General features: G+C 43.6%; 1 protein-coding gene across 1 annotated transcript in view; it reads left to right on the plus strand.

The window, feature by feature from the left end:
- Window positions 1–6,217: 6,217 nt before the first annotated feature.
- LOC127584019 (collagen alpha-1(XXV) chain-like) overlaps window positions 6,218–21,093 on the plus strand; it is a 298,576-nt gene continuing 283,700 nt past the window's right edge. Inside the window, exons 1-2 of the mRNA XM_052040535.1 lie at window positions 6,218–6,913; window positions 7,302–7,371. Of these exons, the coding sequence (XP_051896495.1) occupies window positions 6,611–6,913; window positions 7,302–7,371 (373 nt within the window). The 5' untranslated portion in view covers window positions 6,218–6,610. The remainder of the gene's footprint in view (window positions 6,914–7,301; window positions 7,372–21,093) is intronic.

The following is a 21,093-nucleotide window of genomic DNA, read 5'->3' on the forward strand; positions in this document are numbered from 1 at the left end:
ATTCAAGGGGACAGTGGGGGTTATGTGATTTGGTCTATGCAAAGTCTTAATTCAGACAGCCCCTCCTTGGCACTTTAATGAAGAAAGACTGAGGTTAAGGTGCTCTATTCTGTTTGTGCATGCCCCATTTGGGAGAAGTAAGGCAACTAAAATAACCCAGGTAGTCAATGTCTGTCCTGTAAGGCAGTCCAGTCAGTCTGCTTATGGTGCCTTCATGGGGAAAACTCGGGGTTAACATGAACCAGTAAATTTATGCATAGCACTGCGTAAAAATAAGTAAGGTTCAGGTGATCGAGCCAATGTGTGCCTGGTGCATTTCTGTGGAGAAAAAAGCAGTTAAAGTGATCCAGTCTATGTCTGGCCCTGTTAGGAAGGGAATGGGGACCAAGATGATCTGGTCAGTCTCTGTGTGACTCTGTTAGGAAAGGAGTGGGGACCATGTGCGGCCCTTCACTTGGAAGGAGTTGGTTTAAGATGTACTCATTCTGGTGATCCCATCCGTTCTCTCATGGTTCTGTAATGGGGAAGGATTAACTCCACTCCCCTCCCATTGCAGAGACTGGATCAGTTTAATGTCAATCCTTCCCCATTACAGGACTATTCCTGGAAAGATGGGATCTCCTCAGCCCTACTCCTTCTCTGTTGAAGGGCAATGCACAAACAGACTGGGTTATCTTACCTCACTCCCCCATCAAAGGTTGTGCATGAATGGAATGAGTCACTTCATCCCCAACCATTTCTTATTAAAGGCTCATACACCCTTTGACAGAATCTCCATAAAATCATACTCTACACAGAGACTGTCCTGTCACCTTAACCCATTCCTTCCCCATTAAAGAGCCAAGCAGAAAAAGATGGATGAAAAACACTATGATGCTGGAGGAACTCAGCAGGCCAAGCAGCATCCATGGAGAAAAGTAGGCAGTCAACGTTTCAGGTCAGGACCCTTCTTCAGGACAGATGGAGTCATTTTAGCCACACACCATACCCATTAAAGGGTCACATGTAGACAAACCAGGTCACCTTAGGGTCATGGATCATGGACAGACAGATTGGGTCATCTTAACCACATACCTTCCACATTAGAGGGTCATGCAGAAACAGACTGGAATATCTTAGCCCTACTTCTTCCTCATTGAAGGCCTTCACAGAGAGAGACTGGAATATGGTTACCCCACTTCTTCCCATCTATCACTGCAAAACCCTTTAATGAATAGAGAGATAGAAATTAAGGTGACACAATATATATTTTGGCTGGCCCATTATGGGGAAGTAGGGCAGTTATGAAACTCACGATGATGCTGGAGGAACACAGCAGGCCAGGCAGCATCTGTGGAGAAAAGCAGGCGGTCAACATTTCAGGTCAGGACCCTTCTTAAGATGCACTCATTCTGGTGATCCCATCTGTTCTCTCGTGGTTCTGTAATGGGGAAGGATTTAACCACACTCTTCTCCCATTGCTTCATGATCCGAAACATTGACCTCCATCCTGAAGAAGGTCCTGACCCAAAATGTTGACTGCCCTCCTGAAGAAGGGTCCTGACTTGAAACATTAACTGCCTGCTGTTCTCCACGGATGCTGCCTGGCCTGCTGTGTTCCTCCAGCATCATAGTGTTTTTCATCTAGATTCCAGCATCTGTATTCCTTTGTTTCTTAAGTAAGGCAGTTATTGTGTCCCAGTCAGTCAATGTCTGTTTTGACAATGAAAGGAATGGAGTTAAGATGATCTAGTCTCTCTTGTGAATGGCCCCTTAATAGGGAAGAAGTAAGTCTGCAGTGACCTTGTCAGTCCATACATGACACATTAATGAGGAAGTTGTGGAGTTAAGGTGACTCAGTCAGTCCATGCAAGGCCCTTTAATTGGGAAGGAAGGTTGTTAAACTGATGTAGTCAGACCACTACCATGCTTTAATGGGTGAAGGGATCCAGTCTGTTCAACCATGAACATGTTAAAAGGCAGTGGGATTTAGATGACCTAGCCACATTGTACACACCCCATTTATAGGAAAGGAAGGTGGATAAGGTGATCTAGTCTTGGCCCAGAGAGGAGTGGGATTAAGGTAATCTGGTCTGTGTATGGTCCTTCAGTGGAGAAGTGTGGATAAAGTGATCCAGTGATGGAAAGGTTTGGGGTTAATGAAACAGTCTGTTCGTGGAAGGCCTTTTAATGAGGAAGGTGTGTGGCTAAAATGACCTAGTCATTCTCTTTAGTTGAGAAAGAGTGTAGTTTTGGCACTTCAGGTGGTCTTTGCATGGCCCATTGATGAGGAAGGAGTGGAATTAAGGTTATTCAGTTTGCATATTCAATTGCTTTAATTAGAATTTAGTGATGTTAGAGTCATCCAGTCCATTTGTGCATGGACTAACTGGGTCAGATTAACAGCACACCTTCATTAAAATGCCATGCAGGTATTGAATCCCATTCTTCCCATCACAGGGCTATGCATACTGTTCTGGATCTCCTTAGCTGTACATCTTTCCCAATGAAAGAGCCATTGATAGACTGAATGGGAAACTTTAACCAGCTCCTTCCCTCATTGACATTACTTTACTCAATGACTTTAATTCCCCAGAAATGGGCGATGCAAAAATATGTTGGATCACCTCAAACTCAATCTCTCTCCACTAAAGGGTGTTGCAGGGATAGATGGAAAGGAGTGAGGTAATGGTGATCCAGGCTATCTGTGCAGGGGAAATGGAGGTGATTGTAGTAATCCAGACTGTTTTCACATTGTCTTTTATTGGGGAAAAGGAGTGGAATAAGGTTGATTAAGGATTCATTGCTTAACTAATTAATCGAGAAGGAGCAGGGTTAAATGGATCCAGTATTGGTATATTGCCCACCAATGAGGAAAGATTAGGTTTGAGGTGATCTCATTAGCCTATTGAATGCCCTTTAATGGGAGAGAGTAGGATTATGGTGATCTATTCAGTCTGTGGATGATCCAGTCATTCCATGGAGGGGTCCTTTAAAAGGGAAGGATTGGGGCCAGAGTGATCCAGTCTGTCATATCATTGGGCCTTTTAACAAGGCTAGTTACAGCCCAGACACTCAAGGTTGCCCCCTATTGAGAGACAAGTATGGAAATGGATGGAACACCAAAGATATCCTCAGCAGCCTCTCTGTCCTTGATGTATGCTCCTTGATTCATCCCACAGCTATTTATCTGGTCCAGTGTTGACACCACCCCGACTAACAAGAAATCAAAAAGGCCATATGCTAACTGAAAAAAAAGGCCTCAGGAGCAGTATCACCACTGGTTTGAAAGCTCGACAATTTCAGTCACCAATCCATAACCCCATCTCCCACATCTGGGACAGGGACTTCAAGGATGCCATAATCATGACCATCTTCAAGGAAAGACACAAATGTGACTGCAATAATTGCAGTGGGGTCTCCCACCTCTCTGCCACAGGGAAAGTCATCACCAGGATCCTCCTCAACATCCTCCTTCTAATGACTGAAGAGCTGCTCCCTGAATCATGGCGTGGCATCCACATATCTGTGACAACTCCATGAGAAAGGCAGAGAGTAGAACCAGACACTCAATATGGTCTTTCTCAACCTCAAAGCCTTTGACTCCATAAATCAGGAGGGGCTGTGGAACACCATCCTCAAATCCCGCTGCCCACAGAGACTTGTCTCGCTCTTATGTTTGCTTCATAGTGACATGCAAACTGCGATCCTAACAATAGGGACCATCTTGGGGCAGACCAACATTAAATAAGGCTGCAGAATTGTCCTAACACATTGCAATGCTGCACCTCACTTCTAACAAGCTTCCCGCTGGAGTGGAGCAAATGGGAGTGTTCAACCTACATCACTTCCACTCCCGGACTAAGGTCACCCAAATCTCTGTCATGTAGCTGCAGCATGTACTTGACATTGAATATGCACACATTCAGAGACTGAGCTCCCAAGTAACTGTTGATTCATTCAATGAGAGACTGGGCCTTACAACTATAAAATGAAGGACCTCTATGAACTACGCCCCTCGCTCCCCCCCCCCCCCCCCCCCCCCCCACACACACACACACACATGACTATACAACACAGTCCTCCAACAAAAATAGTCCACAAGAACCTGGAAATTATTGGCCACTACACACATCCTGGGAGCTGCCTCTTAATGAATGCAGACATCAATGGTAAAATTCATCATCACTATCAACATGCCAGCAAAGTTCTGCTGATTGTTTAAATCAAGACCTCAAAACCTGCATTGAGCTCTGTTCTACAGGGCAGCAGTGATCCCTGTTCTCCTGTAAGGTTCTGCCGTAAGGACTATTTACAGCAGGTACCTCCATATACTGGACAGATATTATCAATGCTGAATCTGCAAAATCTTCCAAATCCACTGGAAAGATGAGTGAACCAACGTCATTGTCCTCTCCCAGACCAGCATCCTCAACACTGCACTCGGATTGCTCAGCTCGAATGGCTATGTCATTCACATGCCTGGCACCAGACTCTCGAAACAGTCGCTTTATTCTGAGCGCTTTCACAGTAAGCGATTCCCTCGTGCACCAGGGAAAAGATTCAAAGATGTTCTCAAAGCCATCCAGAAAAGATGCAACATCCTTGTTGACTTGTGGGAATCCCAGTCCATGACTGCTTGAAGTGGAGAAGAAGCATCCTGATAGCACTGAGAACATCGAGTTGTATTGCGAGCATACACCGATCTCCTCGACAGCCTCGCTGTGCTTGATGTATATACCTTGATTCATCCCACAGCAATTTACCTGGTCCAGTGTCCACACCACCCTGACTGACAAGAAATCAAATGCTAACTTTAAAATAAGGCTCAGGAGCAGACAGCGTTGCCAGTGGTTCTAAAATTCGGCAGTGAAGACCTTCAGTCACAGATCCATAACCTCATCTCCCACATCTGGGCAGAGGAGCAGCCCTGTGTAAATGACAGAAGGAGTGCACCACCTCACAAGCTGCCCAGGGAGGCAGGAGCCTCCTGCCCCACCTATGGAAGAGACTGCGGGTCCCCCATTAATCTTCTCATCCACCTCTGAACCCAGAAAACCAGAGTGGAAGAAAAAGCACGCTGGACACACACGCTGGACAGGTCAGGCAGCACCGGTGGGAAGAGAAACAGAGGTTAGTGTGTCAGGTGGAAAAGCTTTAGTTCGAACTGGAATGGAAACAAGTCACCCTTCATCCCGCTTCAGAGGAGGAGAGGGGTTAGGGTGGTTCAGTCTCTCTTTGTATGGCTGCTAGCTCAAGAAGGTGCTGTTAACTTGGAGACACAAGAAATTCTGCAGATGCTGGAATCTGGAGCAATGCACAAAGAGTGCTGGAGGAACTCAGCAGGTCAGGCTTTTCCTTTCCGGTCCCGAATGCCCTCTTCCTTTCCAGTCCTGATTTTTGCCCCTCCTTCTCATCCACCTCTGAACCCAGGAAACCAGAGTGGAAGAAAAACCACGCTGGACACACACGCTGGACAGGTCAGGCAGCACCGGTGGGAAGAGAGACAGAGGTTAGTGTGTCAGGTGGAAAACCTTTCTACCCATCACCTCTCAGCTTATTACATCTCCTCCCCCGCCCACCTACCTTCCCCCTCTCACCTGGACTCACCTATCACCTGCCGGCCTGTGCTCCTCCCCCTCCCCCCACCATCTTATCCTGGCTTCTTCCCTCTTCCTTTGGGGTCTCAACCCCAAACATCGACTGTTCGTTTCCCTCCATGGATGCTGCCTGACCTGCTGTGTTCCTCCAGCACTTTTTGTGTAGTGCTGTTAACTTGGTCTGGTCAGTCATAGGGGAAGGAGTGGGGTTCAGGTGATCTGGTCTCTGTGTATGGCGACTTAACTCGGTCTGGTCAGTCTGTGCACGGCCTTTCATTGGAGAAGGAGAGGGGTTAGGGTGACCCAACTCTTGCACGCGTCTTTAGCTCCCTGCGCGATCCTGTCGGGGAGCATTCGGTGGCCTCTGCCAGCTCACACCAGCCAATATTTTAGCTTCGACACTCGTAGGACCAAATGCCGGGCTTGATTTTAAATACGGCGACCCACTAAAAGTCGCCCACCCTGACCAGCTGGGCTTTGCCCCGGACCCCGGGGCTTGCGGTGCGGGCAACTGTCAGGTCCAGGGAGCACGGTACGGGGCGCTGCTCCCCGCACCGGCCAGCAGCAGCGGCGGGGAGGCTCTGCTTGAATATCTAAACAGAATTATGTTAATCAGCCTGCGGCTGGGGGACTGGAGCCGTATTTACCGTCTGCGGTCGGTACGCGGCAAACTAGTCCAGAATATCGGATCGCTGGCAAGACGCAGAGAGAAAGAGAGAGAGAGAGAGAGAGTGAGTGAGAGAGAGAGTCAGGAGCAGATCCCAACCATCCTCACTCGGTCACAGGAGCCACAGGTAGAAGCGGCCACAGCAACAGGTCTATTCACTGAAGCTGGTCAGACTCGAAGGACAGGAGAAGCCTAGCTCATTGGAGAGAGAGCAGGAGAGAGGGAGGGAGAAAGGGAGAGATCTTTCTCTATGTTATGAATTATTGCATTGTCCGGTTGCAACTGAGGATCTATCAGTGTTCCACCTCCCTTGCACTCTCCGGGGCTCGGGGCTTTGAGAAGTGGCCTGCGGTGTGAGCCAAGTATGCCGAAAACGTCCGTGGAGCGAAGTTCCAAGCGGCAGGTTGAAGGAGCCGGGGCGGCTCGGAGCCCGGCGCTGGGAGTCAGGGGCTGTTGGACCCTCTCCAGCGCCGTGTGGTCCGTGCTGTCGCTGGGCTCGGTGGCTTTCTGCATCTGCCTCAGCGTCAAAACTTCGCAGCTGGAAGAGCGGATCCTCGACTTGGAGAACGTGAAGGGGGCTGCCTTGCTGCCTCCCCTCGGCCCCGGTTCGGCGGCGGATCGGATGCGAGTGCTCGTCCAGGAGAGGGTGGATCACCTCCTGAGCCAGGTAGCGGGCAGAACCCGGCGGCGTGCGGGTACCGATCCCCCGTCCGAGCGCCAGGACCGTGCACCGCGGTTACCGCCGTGCGCCCCTCCTGATCGCTTGGAGAGTATCCCAGCGTTAACCCGGCGTGTAATGCTCATTGCAAATTCCGTGGGTCAACTGACAGGAGTGGGAAGTGAGCCGCACCCCCTCCCGGCTTGTACTTTCTTGTTTCTCGGCGGTGTGGCTGCACTTTCCCGCTGTACCACATGGTCCTGCCGCATTCGGGATCGGTTCACGGTCCTGACACACCCCAAAACCTGGTTTGCGGTGCTCCCGAGCACCTCAAAGGAGACCCTGCCGATCAAGTTGCTGGAAGGTAGATGTTACATTGTTCCCTTTCCTCCAACAGAGGTTCCATGAAGAATCAGCGAGACGCAGGACTGCGAGAGAGGCATCAACTGACTGCAGCTGCCCTGCAGGTAGGTGGATTTTGCTGCCGCTACCTGTTGTGACCCACGTGAAACATGTTAACTGCGAATCATTGCTGCCGACATCAGCGGAGGAGCTCGTAACACGGTCACACTACCTTATCCTCAAATTACTTCGGCAATTTAACTTCGAGAGGGGAAAGCCATGGGGATACGTGAAACATTTCGTCAACGATAATTTGAATTCCACTTGAAGTTGCTCCTGAAAAACTTGGAGTGGATATTAAAACGAACATGATCCTAGGATCCTGTGCTCCAGTTATAGAGGGGCAAAGTGGCGTTCAGAATCAGTCCGAATTAATTGCCTTATTGGTATAATGCAGCTATCGATTTTCTCTATCATTTCTTCATCTAAGTCTTTGTATCTTCCCCCCCCCCCCCCCAAGTAGAATTCATTCCCTCTCCCACCCGGGTCATTTGCCAGTTTAAGGCCCATCATCCGTGCCTCAGGGGTGCGGGTGAGAAGGCACCGCCAAAATCGGCTGGATCACGTCAGGCACTGCTCTCATTTGTCTTCACTCTTCAGACTGCAAAGCCACTATAGTCTTACCCGATGCAAACCCCTTGTCCGTAAACCCTTCCATCACCCCAACAACTGCTCACTGTCTCTAGTCCATTAGCTTCCTCCTTCATTGGGTTGACCCCTGTTGCAAACAAAGATCCAAGGTTCTCTGAACTTACCTTGACTGTGAGACCAACCCATTGGTCCTTCGACTTCATTCCCATTAAAGTCCTGACCACCCAACTCCCCTCCCTTGCTGCTCCCATGCTCTGACATTGTTATCCGAGCATTCTCTTCCCACTCTTCCTTTCAGTGCTGCTATCATCACACTACCCATCTCCCCTCCAGGCCAGACACTTCTTTAAAAACAGCTTCCACTTTGCATTGTTGTAAGTTGTTCACCTCCAAAGTCCACTTATCCATTGGTATTCTTTCCTGCAACTTCAAGGTGGGATCCCTCCATTCAGAGGTATGGCAATGCCACAGCAGTGTAATGGCCATTATCAAGTGCAGGCTGTCCCTGGGTTAAGAATGCCCCAATTTATAGACACTCCAATTTATAGACACCCCTATCCAAACAGGCTCCCATAATATTATTAAATTCAAACGTCTGACACTCATACATATGTTCGTTCCTATGAACATCAGAACTAGTTTCTCCCCCCTCTCTATCTCTCTCTCCTCTTTTAGCAATTATTCTTTCTTATCTATGTGTCTTAATGCCATTCATCACAATACTGTGAGGGTGTAGTTACCATGTCAAGTGATTTTTGTGTATTTTCTGACTTATGGACAAAATCTGAACTGGGGGACAGCCTGTAATTGATGTCCTTTGTGACGCACTTTCCTGGCACATCTTCCTCTGCAATCTTGAACAGAGAACTGTACAGCACAGGCCCTTCAGCCCACTATGTCTGTGCCGACCATGATGCCAATCTAAACTAATCCCATCTGCCTGCACACGGTCTGTATCACTCTGTTCCTTGCATGGTTTGTGTGTCTGTCTAAATGTCTCTGAAACATTGCTATCATATCTGCTTTTACCACCTCCCCTGGCTGCCCACTCCAGGCACCTACCACCCTGTGTGTAAAACATTTGCCTTGTAAATCTACTTTTAACTTTCCTTTCTCACCTTAAACCTAAGTCTCTAGTTTTTGACATTTCTACCATGGGAAAAAGACTCTGAATATCTACCCCCCATCTGAGCCTCTCATAATTTTAAAACTTCTGTCAGGTATCCCCTCAGCTTCCAATATATCAGAGAACACAATCCATGTTTGTCCAACCTCTCCTCATACACTCCACTCCAGGCAATACCCTGGTGAACCTCTTCTGCAACCTTCTCCAAAGCCTCCACGTCCTTTCTGTAGTGTGGCAAGCAGAATTGCACACAATACTTTAAATGTGGCCTAAGCAAAGTTTTACTCAACTGCTACACTACTTCCAACTTTTATACTCATCGCGCTGACCGATCAAGGCAAGTATGCCTTCTTTATTGCCCTTCTTTATCTCACTTTCAGGGAGCTATGGACTTGTACCACAAGATCCTCTGTACATCCATGCTCCCAAGGATCCTGCCGTATGTTGCATACTTTCCTCTTGCACATGACTTCCCAGAGTACATTACCTCACACTCGTCTGGGTTAAGCTCCATCTGTCATTTCTCCACCCAAATTTCCAACTGATCCATATCCTGCCGTATCTTTTGACAACCTTCTTTGCTATCTACAACACCAACTTTTATGTCACCTGCAAACTTACTAATTAGAGCACCTGCACTTTCATCCATATTGTTAATATATATCACAAACAAAAAGGTCCCAGCACTGATCCTTGCAGAACACCACTGGTCACAGACCTCCAGTCAGAAAAACATCCCTCTACCACTACCCCCTGTCTTCAATGACCAAGCTAATTTTGGATCCAATTTACCAATTCATTGTGGATCCCATGTTATTTAATGTTCTGGACCAGCCTACCATGAGAGATCTTGTCAAATGCTTTAGTGAAGTCCATGTAGACAACATCCACAGCCCTACTCCTGTCAATCATCTTTGACACTTCCTCAAAAAAACACAATCAAATTTGTGAGACAGGACCTCCCCTGTACAAAGCCATGCAGATTATCCCTAATAATCCCATGCTTTTCCAAAGGCATTGAAATCTTTTCCTAAGATTCTTTTCTAATAATTTCCCTACCACTGATGTAAGGTTCTCTGGTCACTGATATAAAGTCACTAATGTAAGGCTCTTTGAAATAGTAGATAATGCCAACAACCCCACCCCCTACCGTGTCCCAGTCTATTTGAGTGGATATACTTTAACGTGGCTCTGCTCCCAGGCATCCACTCAGAACCAGACTGCAATGGCTTGTCTGTCATTCTCATACTGTCTCTTGCTGACCTGACACTTGTTTCTTCATGTTTGCTGACAGCATGCAGCTCCACCACCTCTCTCAACTCCTCCATCACCTGTGGATGAGTTCCAATTTGTTCAAATTAAACAAGGGGAAGACCAAACTGATTGTGTCCCTGGCCACAAGCTTTCTTCCCTCATCTTCAGTTCCATTGACCTTCTTCCACTCTGTCTAATGTCTAATGCTAAATTAGACAGTTCAAGTCATTGGCAACCCGTCTGGTCTTGAAACAAGCCTCCAACCCTACATTCTGATTATTGTAAAGATTACTGACTTCCATCTCCATTTTATCACCCAATTTTAGCAGATGGACAGTGCCTGCTGTTGGAACTGTGGTCATGTGTCTTTTATCTCTAGATTGAACTATTTTAATGTATCATCATAATTTAACACACCCAAGGTTTAATTGCCTGCACCAGTCACCCATCATTGTGATCTCTGACTTGCATTTGTTTCCTATTCCACGTTTAAAATTCAACTCCTCAGGACCATATTTATGAATGGCCTTGATCCTCGGCATCTCTTTCTCCTTTCCAGCCCACTACCTTGCAAGAAGTGTCCTCCATTAATTCTTAACCTCTTGCACATCCTCCAGCTCTTTTACCCCAGTTTTGGCCTTTAGCTGTCTAGACCCTAAACATTGAAGTTCTCTCCAGTACCTTCCTACTTCATCACCTCTCTCTTGAACTCTCCTTGTCTGAGTACACTTCTGTGCAGTGGCATGGGAAGTTTTACTATGTTGAAGGCATGAATGCAAGTGGTTGTTATAATCAGTGCAAACTGGCAAACCGAAACTTAGAAAGATTATCACTAATGCTGGTGTAAAACCTTTTGTCTTTGCAAGGTGTCAAGCCATTGGCAGTGCATATTGGAAAATTAGGCTGCACATGAGCTTCTCGCTAATACTTGTTTGGATATCACTTGTAATGCACATTTGTATCAACAACTCCCACTGCCAGTGATTGAGATCCCCTGTCAGGAGCACAAAAATGGGAAACTTCCCCTTTATTGAATTATTACAAACTTAAGGTTGAACGTTATAAATGTAACAATTTTGTCCATTTGAAAAAAAATCACTAACAATTAACAGATGATAGCTTTAGTGGAATATTGTGAGGCTACTGGAAAATGGGATCAAAAATTGTGTCAATATTTATGAAAAGGTATCTCAGACTGTAGTTCATCTGTTAATTTTCTGCATTATGTCATTATGTTTGTTTTGATTTTAAATTATTTTATTGCTCTGTTGTGGAGAATACCTTCATTATTTTTTTCATCCCCTGAAACATACCTTCATACAATCCTGCCTAAACAAGCTGCAGTTTTTCGGTTCCTTCACCACGTCATTTCTTCGTGTTACTTTAGAAAGAAAAATCAGCTATTCTGAAACCTTCATAGGGTGAAAAAAAAAGTTAAATAAATGATATATGCTCAGAATACAGAAGGGTATGATTAGGTCAACAAGTGATTTGTAATTCATCAGATACATTCAGAAAGCACATAATGATTGCCTCCAGGGACTTTGTGCATCATTACTGTAATAGGACATCAGAATTGTGCCACATTGCTTGCTGTGTTTATGGGGCAAACTTAAGGAAAATTATGGCCATATCTGAACATGCAAAAATATTTTTGCTTTCAAGTCATGCACACAATGTGCCTTTCATACTTCCTTTTATCTCAGTGACTCTCCCCAGTATATTTTATGTTTTTATCAATCTCTTACATATATCCCATGTGGTATGGCATGTCCTTAGATTCATAGAGTTATACAGCATGGAAACAGGCCCTTCAGCCCAATTCCCCCGTGGTGACCAGGGTGCCCACCTGAGCTCATCCCATTTGCCTATGTGTGGCCCATAACCTTTATTATCCATGTACCTGTCCAAATGATTTTTTAAAATAACTGCCTCCCTCTGTGTGAAAATTTTCCCCTCAGGTCCCCATGAAATCTTTCTCCTCTCACTTTAAACCTTTGTCCTCTAGTTTTAGACTTGCCTACCCTGGGAAAAAAAACTCTGACAATCGCCTTATCATTGGCCCTCATGATTTTATAAACCTCTTCGTGGTATCCACATTGTTTTTCATGGATTGGCCCTTTAGTTATAATTTAATTATATTTGTTTTGTCAAAGCACTGAGGAAGAGCACAATTACCTTTCCTACAGTACATTTGTGTGTAATCATGTCACTTTTATGCTACAAATCAGCTGTCTTTAGTGGAAAGCAGACAGCTTAAATGCAGCAGTGAAGACTTTTTTTTCCCCCAAATGATTACTATTACTTACTACAGGCTCTCCATTTACAGTGGAGAATTTCATTTCAGATCAAGTTGTGTCCAATCAAATGCAAAATTTTATTATTTACACTCAGTTCAAGCTCTATGTTGTTCATATATCAAGCAATGTCAAATTACTAGCGTGACTTGTGCAGTGCAGCTTATTTTTTTAGTGATAAGTGAGCAGGAAATAAAATTAGAGTACGTGCACCATGATTTGAATCCTGTTTCTCAGCCAGCCTTGAGCCATCATCAGAAAGCAGTTTTAACTGAATTTGAATTTATTAATAAATCCCAACATCTATTTAATAATGCCAGGTACTGGATGGGTAAAGCTAGTTTGGAAAGCTAATATAGTAATTGTCTACAGAGTCATATTCATGTACACAGGGAATTAGAAAGTGGTAAGAGTAAGGGATTAAAAAAGAACTAGGATTATCAAACTTTTTTTAAGTTACTGATTTGGCCATCAGTCTGTGAATGGAGTCTGGTGTTTTTATATTCATCTATTCAACAATGACAGTATAAAACAAGCATTCACAGCTGATAACAAAGTTAAAGCGAAGAAAGCAGAATGTTGATTTTTGCGCTGGACTGCATGAAGGTTTTATGAATAGACAGTCTTCTATTAGAAGACTGAAACATTAAATGTTGACATCGACATCAGTTGCTACCAGATACAGCAGCTATTTACAAACAAATTAGGAATGGGCATTAAGGCAGCTATCATATTTCCGCATTCAGAGTAGAATTGTTAAGGTAATTTTGTAGGAAGGGACTGTACAGGAAATTAAAAATAAATCATTTTTGCTGAATAGCCTATAATTACTCACAGAATTAATGCTATTTCTGTCTTGCTGGCCATCAGTTACGTGGAGCTCTTTGCAAAATGGTTTAAAACCATCTTTAGAAATTGCCTACAGTAATGACTTGTCTGTTAGAGCCTGGTGATTGATGTGTTTCTCAGCAATCAGAACTGCATGTGGTCTGAGAAGTAGATGCTTATTAGGGACATGTTGCCAATTAAAATAAACATTATATATTGTCTTGAAACTTTGATGCATGTGCTTTCCTGATATGGATGAAATGCATTGCACTCATTTATGTTTGTTATTGATGCTGTTAATCTAGGCTTTATAGTTTTAAGATGAAACCAGTGAAACTCTATGAGCAACACTGAAACAGTGCACTGTTTGATACTGTGTAGAACTGTGCCTAAGTAAGTTTATGGTATACTTACCTTGCATATAGGATCTCAACCTTGTTCAGATAATATACTTTAATGTGAAAATGCAGTAAGTTTTCAACACATACTTTTAGCGAAAGCAATAGACAGAATTGTTAATTATGCAACAAGAACACTGGTCTGTCTGTTCATCAGTTCTATGGATTGATGCAACACTAATTGTTATGTTGACAACAAGATTGTGATGAATTGTTGAATAGCTGTTGCAGCATAAAAAGTCTCAGTTAATTTTGAATGTGTGTTCGAAAATCAGCAGTCAAAGTTCCACTTGAACCCTCAGTAGCAAAGTCCACTCTCCATCTGTTCACTTTATTACCATGTTGCTTATCAAAACCCTCTGATTTACCACCAGATTAGTAACTTACACCCAGGAACAGCATTCATTCATTTATTCATTCATTGATATTTGTGAGTGTTAATATGTTGGACCATTGCAACTGTAGGTTACAACATGAAGGTTGTTGATATTCTGATTTGTTGCACTGATGAGCAGATGTAAGCTATATGTACTTCATAGAGAAAAATAAATGGAAAAATATACTCTTCTATCTGATTAGCACTCCATTTTACTTTTAGGATCAAATGATATGATTAAGACAGACTTTTTTTTAGCATTATGCTAGTATAGTGCTCGGTCATCTGCCTGTCCATATAAATTGGACATCTTAAACTGCTGGGATCAATACATTCAAGGAAGCTATTTTAAAAAAACCTCAAAATATTTCTGAATCTGTTTTCTTGGGTATAATTTGTAGTTACTAATTACATTTTAGTTTTTCCTCAGGTAGTCATGGGGCTCTGTGCTAAGAGTTCTCACTAATGGTTCGTGATTAACCTGTGCCTAGCTGAAGGCCAGCCAGTTTGACATTAGTTGTGAGCAAATTGTTGGCAAAACTTTCTGAGAGATGGGCATGAAGCAACGTTTGGAGAGGCACAGGTTAATCAAGGATAGTCATCATGGAGTTGTTTAAGGAAGGTCGTATCTGACTAACATGAGTGAATAGTTTGAAGAGATAACAAGGCAGTTAGAGGGGAAGAAAGTTTACAGCTACAGGAATCAATGGACTGGGTAAATGGGCACAAAAGTTGCAAATGGAATTCAGTTGTTGCAGTGCATTTTTTAAATGGTTCACACTGCAGCCCTTGAGCTACTTGATAGTTATCTGGATGAGAAGACCTCCAATAAATGAAGAGTATTCCATCGTTCTACTGATTTATGCCTTGAAAGTAGTGACAAGGCTATGAGGAGTCATGAGAAAGGTGACTTGAAGGTCACTCTTGTCCTTAAAGATTCCATAGTAGCATCACCACAGCTCATCCAGCATGTTTAGGCCAGTTACAATTTTGGTTTGTGGTGACCCAAGGCTATTGGTGGTGGAGAATTCAGCGACGAGAATGCTGTTGAATGGTAATTGAAGTGGTTTGGCTCTCTCTTTTTGGAGATGGTCATTACCTGGTTTGGTGTTTGAATGATGGGTCAGTGGCCTGGTTGACTGATATTCAGAAGTGATGTGGGCATGGTGGAAGATGGAATCTGATGATGTTTTCACTTGATCATATGTGTGACCTAATTAAGCTGCTGGAGGTGCATACATGTCTTAAACTGCATTGCTCATGTTGACCTCAAAACAGCCTCTTCCATTTAAAAACCACCTGCACCCATGTGAATAGAGGTCCTCCCCTCCCCTCCCCTCCCCTTCTTCCCCTCCACCTCAACAATCAAGGTGTCCAGACTATGGTTTGACAATCAGGATGCTTGCAGACTACCATGTTCAAACATCTTTTCCTCGAGGCTCTTGTGGAATTTGCAGCCATGAGCATCTCTCCTGTAAGAAGTACAGGGTTGGTTTTAATCCTTGCTGTCTTGCTGGATGTGGTGTTTGCCACAACTAGGGCTGGACCCCATTGTGGAAAAAAGGCCAGTAATAAGTAAAAACTGCTAAGTTCATTATAATGAACCGTCAACACGGATTTCATGCACTGCCTGCGTTGGGTCAAAGGGGCCTGGGTTTTTCGCAATATGATCCCTGCACTTATTTTTGGGGTTTATCTAGTTTGGCCCCCATAATGCTCTGTCAACATCTTGCAGTCTCAGATCGAGAATAAGCACTTTGTTCTGTGCATAATTTTGCCCACGTACTTTTTTGCAGAGAAAGACAGGGTAGGCTTCCTGTGACTCTTGCACGATTTCCTTATCCCATTACCTCAGGTGTTCAATTGTGACTCAAAAAGTGGCTCCACAGAAAGTAGCAAATCAGTGTAAACATGCCGTGCTTGGCATGGTCACAATAAGTCAAGAACACTGCAACTTGGGGTATTGCTTATAACTCATGCAGTGGAATGTATGATATCATCTTGTGGAGATGACTAACCAGACCTTTCCCCTTTCTTTGAATTCTCACAAGCCTCCTTTGTTTTGATGCACTGTACTTTACTGTATTGTGTTGTGCTATATGTTAAACTATAGTATCTATATTATCATGGTGCAACAGCACCATAAAACATTATTGTCCATCTACACTACTGGTCTGTTTCATTCGTTTTAAAGCACATTCTGAGATCGGTATCGTAAGACAATTATGAACAATTATTAATTAACAGAGAAAGTAAAAAATTATGTTAGACCATGACACATTTACCAAGAATTTTATTATAATAAAGAAAATAAATGCATTTCACAATCTAATGCCATACATCTGATTTATCCTCAGAATTACAGCTTCTCTTACTGGGGCAATTGTGACTGGATATAGTTGGCAAATCTGAATACTACTAATCATTATTAATTGTTTAAATACTGCAATTCATTCATGTGATTTCAGCCAAACTTCTAAAATTAGATAGCGCCACACCACATTATTTTAAGGAATTCAGAGAATATCACAACAAAACCAGATGACCCCTCCCCCACTGACATAAACATACCCTTAGGAAGTAATTCTGTATAATAATCAAATTGCTAATTGTAACAAGATTTTGTATTACAGTTAAGAACTCCTTATTTTGGCATTGAATCTAACTTTAAGTATTATTTGTTTTTATTTGTAATGTTATTTCTGATCTGGGGAAATTGGTCTTGAGCTTGAGACAGACAGGAGCTGCAAGTCCACACTGAGTTAGTTGCTCTATTTAGTACATGCTATATAGCTATTAAACACTTTCGAGATCCCTGAACCATGAATTATTTATAGCCAATCTTATGAAATTTTGCTTAACTTGTTCACTTGGCCTACAGTTTAGCACCTTTTTTTTATCTGGCAAGTTAAATAATTAATAATGAAAACTAAGATTAATAGGCAACACAGTTAAATAGGAAAAGTAATCAAAACAACAAGGAAGGCAACACTTGGGAATAGAATTTAATCTTTAATAATCATAACTGTTTAATATTTTATCATATTATGTGCTGACAGAGTACTCACATTATAAGAAAGCATGTGGTTGATTTATTTATTCCAGGAAAGCTTGTTATACTGATGTGCTGTAAATAAATAGTAAAGTTTTGGTAATGTTTTGCTGGTACAGTTGTTATGTTGGGTGTGTCTGAATGACTTGTTTTTCCTGTGTGACCATTCTTCCTGTTTGTCCCAGACTGTACATGAAATGGGTGAAATTGAAATATGTGGAGTCACATGTGATTACTGAGTAACAACAGTTGCCAGTTGCCAGTTGTCAGCACTGCTGCAGCAAATTTTAGGGTAATTGCAAATAATGAGCTTTTTTTTGTTAATGAGGAAGGAGCACTTTCTTTATGAGACTAATGTGCGCCATCGTGAAGAATTTTAAAAAAAAATGATTCCTCTCCAAGCATTTTTTTGCATGAACTAGGGAAACAGCTCTTAAGTACCTGTATCAAGTTCGACCTGGCCAAGGAGTTCTCCTTTATTGTTTCACTGGAGGAGAGTGGCTGTGTGGGATTAACGCAAGCATTTATTCATCTTTTAACTGAGTTTATTGAAATATTTTAAAGTGCTTATAGTGGTTTTTAAATATATTTTTAAAATAATTTAATTTTTTATATTTTTTGGATGTTTCTAAATCTAGAAACATTCATTATGCTTTGATAGATTTGACAACCAGCTAAGAATCATTTAAGAAAGCATCTGAATGTGACATGCTCGGGCAAAGGTTATGACTTAGCTGGCTGTTGTAGCTTTGCAGTGTTTTCATGGGTGGGACTTGTTCTGTCCCTCCCCTCATTTCCCCCTGCTGCACTCTCACCAATGCTGGGGACTAGAAATAAGGGTTAGAAGAGACAAAATTTGGTACTCAATTTTAAGAAGCCACATCCACTAAAACTTGAGAAGAAGCAAACCACAGGGCCCTGATAACATTCCATTCATTAAATAATATCTTGGATCTCAAAAGCTTTTTCTCAGGAAAGGGGTAGCAAGCAAGACAGGGTCAGAGGGGATTGCGTCAACTCCAGAAGAGCATGCAGAATCTGCTCTTGCTGCTGTTGAGGGGACAGATGTGGAGGTGGAACCCCATGAGGTAAAGAGCTGGCAGGGCTCACTCTCTGCGTTGGAATCCTCCATGATCACCTTCCAATCCAGAGTCCGATCACTGGAGCAAGGTGAGATGTGCTCACCTTCTGTGATCCAGAGCCCTAAGGTCCTCACAGTCAGACATTCTGAGGATCTGCAAATCCTTCTGTATGACAGAACTGTATCACAGACAGCACAGGCTCCTGGATCTTCCCGTTCTCCATCTCAGAGGTCAACAACTGGGAGTACCTGGATCAGCCACTGACCCTGGAGGAGCTGACATGGTCCATCCATTCCCTTTGAGATGAATAAAACTCCCAGAAGTGACAGCTTACCAGCTGAGTTGCACTGGAACTGTTTCAGGATGGCAGCATGTCTGAATCCATAAGGAAAAGGATCAGCTACCTCATCTTCAAACAGAGGGAGACATCAGGAATTGAATGTGGATGACAAGGTCATTGCTAATTAGGTTAAGTCTGCTCTGGGACAGGTGACTCACCTGGACCAAACCTGTGCTGTACCTGGCAGGAAAATCTTTGACAGCCTTGCGCTGTTCAGGGATACCATTGCCTACATGCTACAGAGGGTAGGACAGGTCTTTTGACAGAATATCATAAGCATACGTGATGGACGTGCTCTCTGAAATGAGCTTTGGGGAGGAAATCAGGAATTGGATCGAACCGCTTCACACAGATATCAGCTGTATGAATTAGTGAGTGGGAAACAGAAAGCTTCCCCATCAAAGGTGGAGTCAGGCAAGACTGCTTACTCTCCTCTGTTTCGATTGTATCTGGTTTTGAGCCCTTTTCTGAATCTGTCATGAGGGACAAGGGTATGAGAGGTGATAACTTCAAGCAGTGGGGGCACCCAGACCAAAGCATTCCCAAACATGGATGACATCACCATCTTCTGCTCAGAATCAAGACTGCAGATTGATCGGCATCTTTCCTGATACAGGTGTGGCCCATACCTCAATCCTGTGCCAGGGCAGTCACCCGAGCCAGTTTTCATTTCAGCTGGAGATTCAGCATGGATCGTGTATGTCAGGTCGTGATGTACAAATTTCCAGAGAAAGGGGAGAAATACATTTTCAAAATTGCCTCATCCTGAGGGCCAGCTTTGTGTGTGGCTGCATCAAACTGTGCTTGGCACCGAAGTACAGAAAATGCCAAGTGTCACCTCGTGCTGAGGTTCTACCTGTCCCTGGTGTCGCAAATGAATGACCTGGTCTTTGACCACAAGTCCATCAGGCAGTGGTGAGCACAGAACATCTTGCGGGCCCTACAGGTGGACACGATGGATTCTGAGGGATGGTTTCCCCAAGAGAATGTCAAAGTCATTTGGCAGAATGTCTCATCACCAGAACTCACCAACAAGCACCAAAAGTTTGCTTGGTTGGCAGTGAGAAAGGCCCTCCTTCACTCTCACCACCTGCTGCCCTCATTATGACTGTGGTGCAGATGAGACAATTGTCCATCTCTTCATGAACTGTGTGTTTGCCAAGAAGGAAACAGTTCAATGATCCTTGCCGAGAATGCCCCCCTGCAGCTGTGTGACAGAAGACACTGTGACCTATGGGCTGTTCACAGGAATACATACTGAGACAAGTGTGCTCCTGCAAGATCATCACCTTGCTGAAAGATACACTTTGGTCTGCCCAGCGCATGTTGGTCTTCCAACGTAAGGAGATGTTCACAAGTTATGTGCTAAGAGACGCATTGAAGTTTAGTGCATCCTCTACAAAGACTTTGTGCGCAAGGACCACAGTCGGAGGTCCTCCTGCCACTGGTCACTGAGGGGCTGGGTCCTGTGTAACAGCCTCTCAGACACTTCATGGGTGTATTATTTAAGGAGGAAACATGAATAACATTGACTCATGTAGGGGAAGGTATTGATTTGATAGTACAATAAGTGCAGAGAAAGACATGCATGCAATTATATTTCCTGTGTATATTATTCTAAACGTAGTATATGTTTGAAAGATGCAGAAAATTGTTTTCATTAGAGCTTTAGCAACTCATTAGCTGTCACTGCAGAAAAATGATCCCATCTCTTCAGCTACCTTATTCAAAATGTTGCTCCCACCTATGGACACAAACCCGTCACCCAATCAGAATTTGCTGAACCTTTTTTTTTGTATTTTGATCAGATGTTGCATTTAGGGGGAGGGTTCACTTTGCAATTTTTAGAATCGCTAGTTCTGGCTGCTACTACCACCCCAGGGGCAGGCACACACCCCAGCTGTTAACCTCAAAGGGCTGTGCCTCCAAACCATATATCATTATGTGAAGCGCCACTTTAAAATGAAAGCAAAATTCTTTCAAAACTTCACATATGACTAAAAAAGGAGCTTTCTCGACAGCAAACTCAAAATCATTGACTGCATCTAGATCAGTTGGGTTCAGTCTAATGGAATGTGATGGTTGCTGGAGGTGAATTGTCAAGTTCAGGACTTTGATTCATATCTTTTGGAATGGCTCAGGGGCTCAATAACTTGACAAAGCACACAAAATAGTGTATAAAATTTGTTCCAGTGGCCCGGTCATTCTGTCAGATAGAGAAAGAATAACTTAGTTTGAGACTTGTATTTGTTAGAAACTGAAACCCTCTGGTAGCTAAATAGATAGTTTTGGTTATAGAAATTTGGATAGCAGTAGAGACAAGTGCATGATTTTTGACTGACTTTGAAGACAACCCATTATGTTTCTGTCCGTGGATGCAAACAGATTAAAAGAAAGGAGACAATGTGTTCAAAACCAATAATATTAACAGCAAATTATAATA

Source organism: Pristis pectinata, chromosome 2 (assembly GCF_009764475.1).
Source record: "Pristis pectinata isolate sPriPec2 chromosome 2, sPriPec2.1.pri, whole genome shotgun sequence".
Classification (NCBI taxonomy): Eukaryota; Metazoa; Chordata; class Chondrichthyes; order Rhinopristiformes; family Pristidae; genus Pristis; species Pristis pectinata.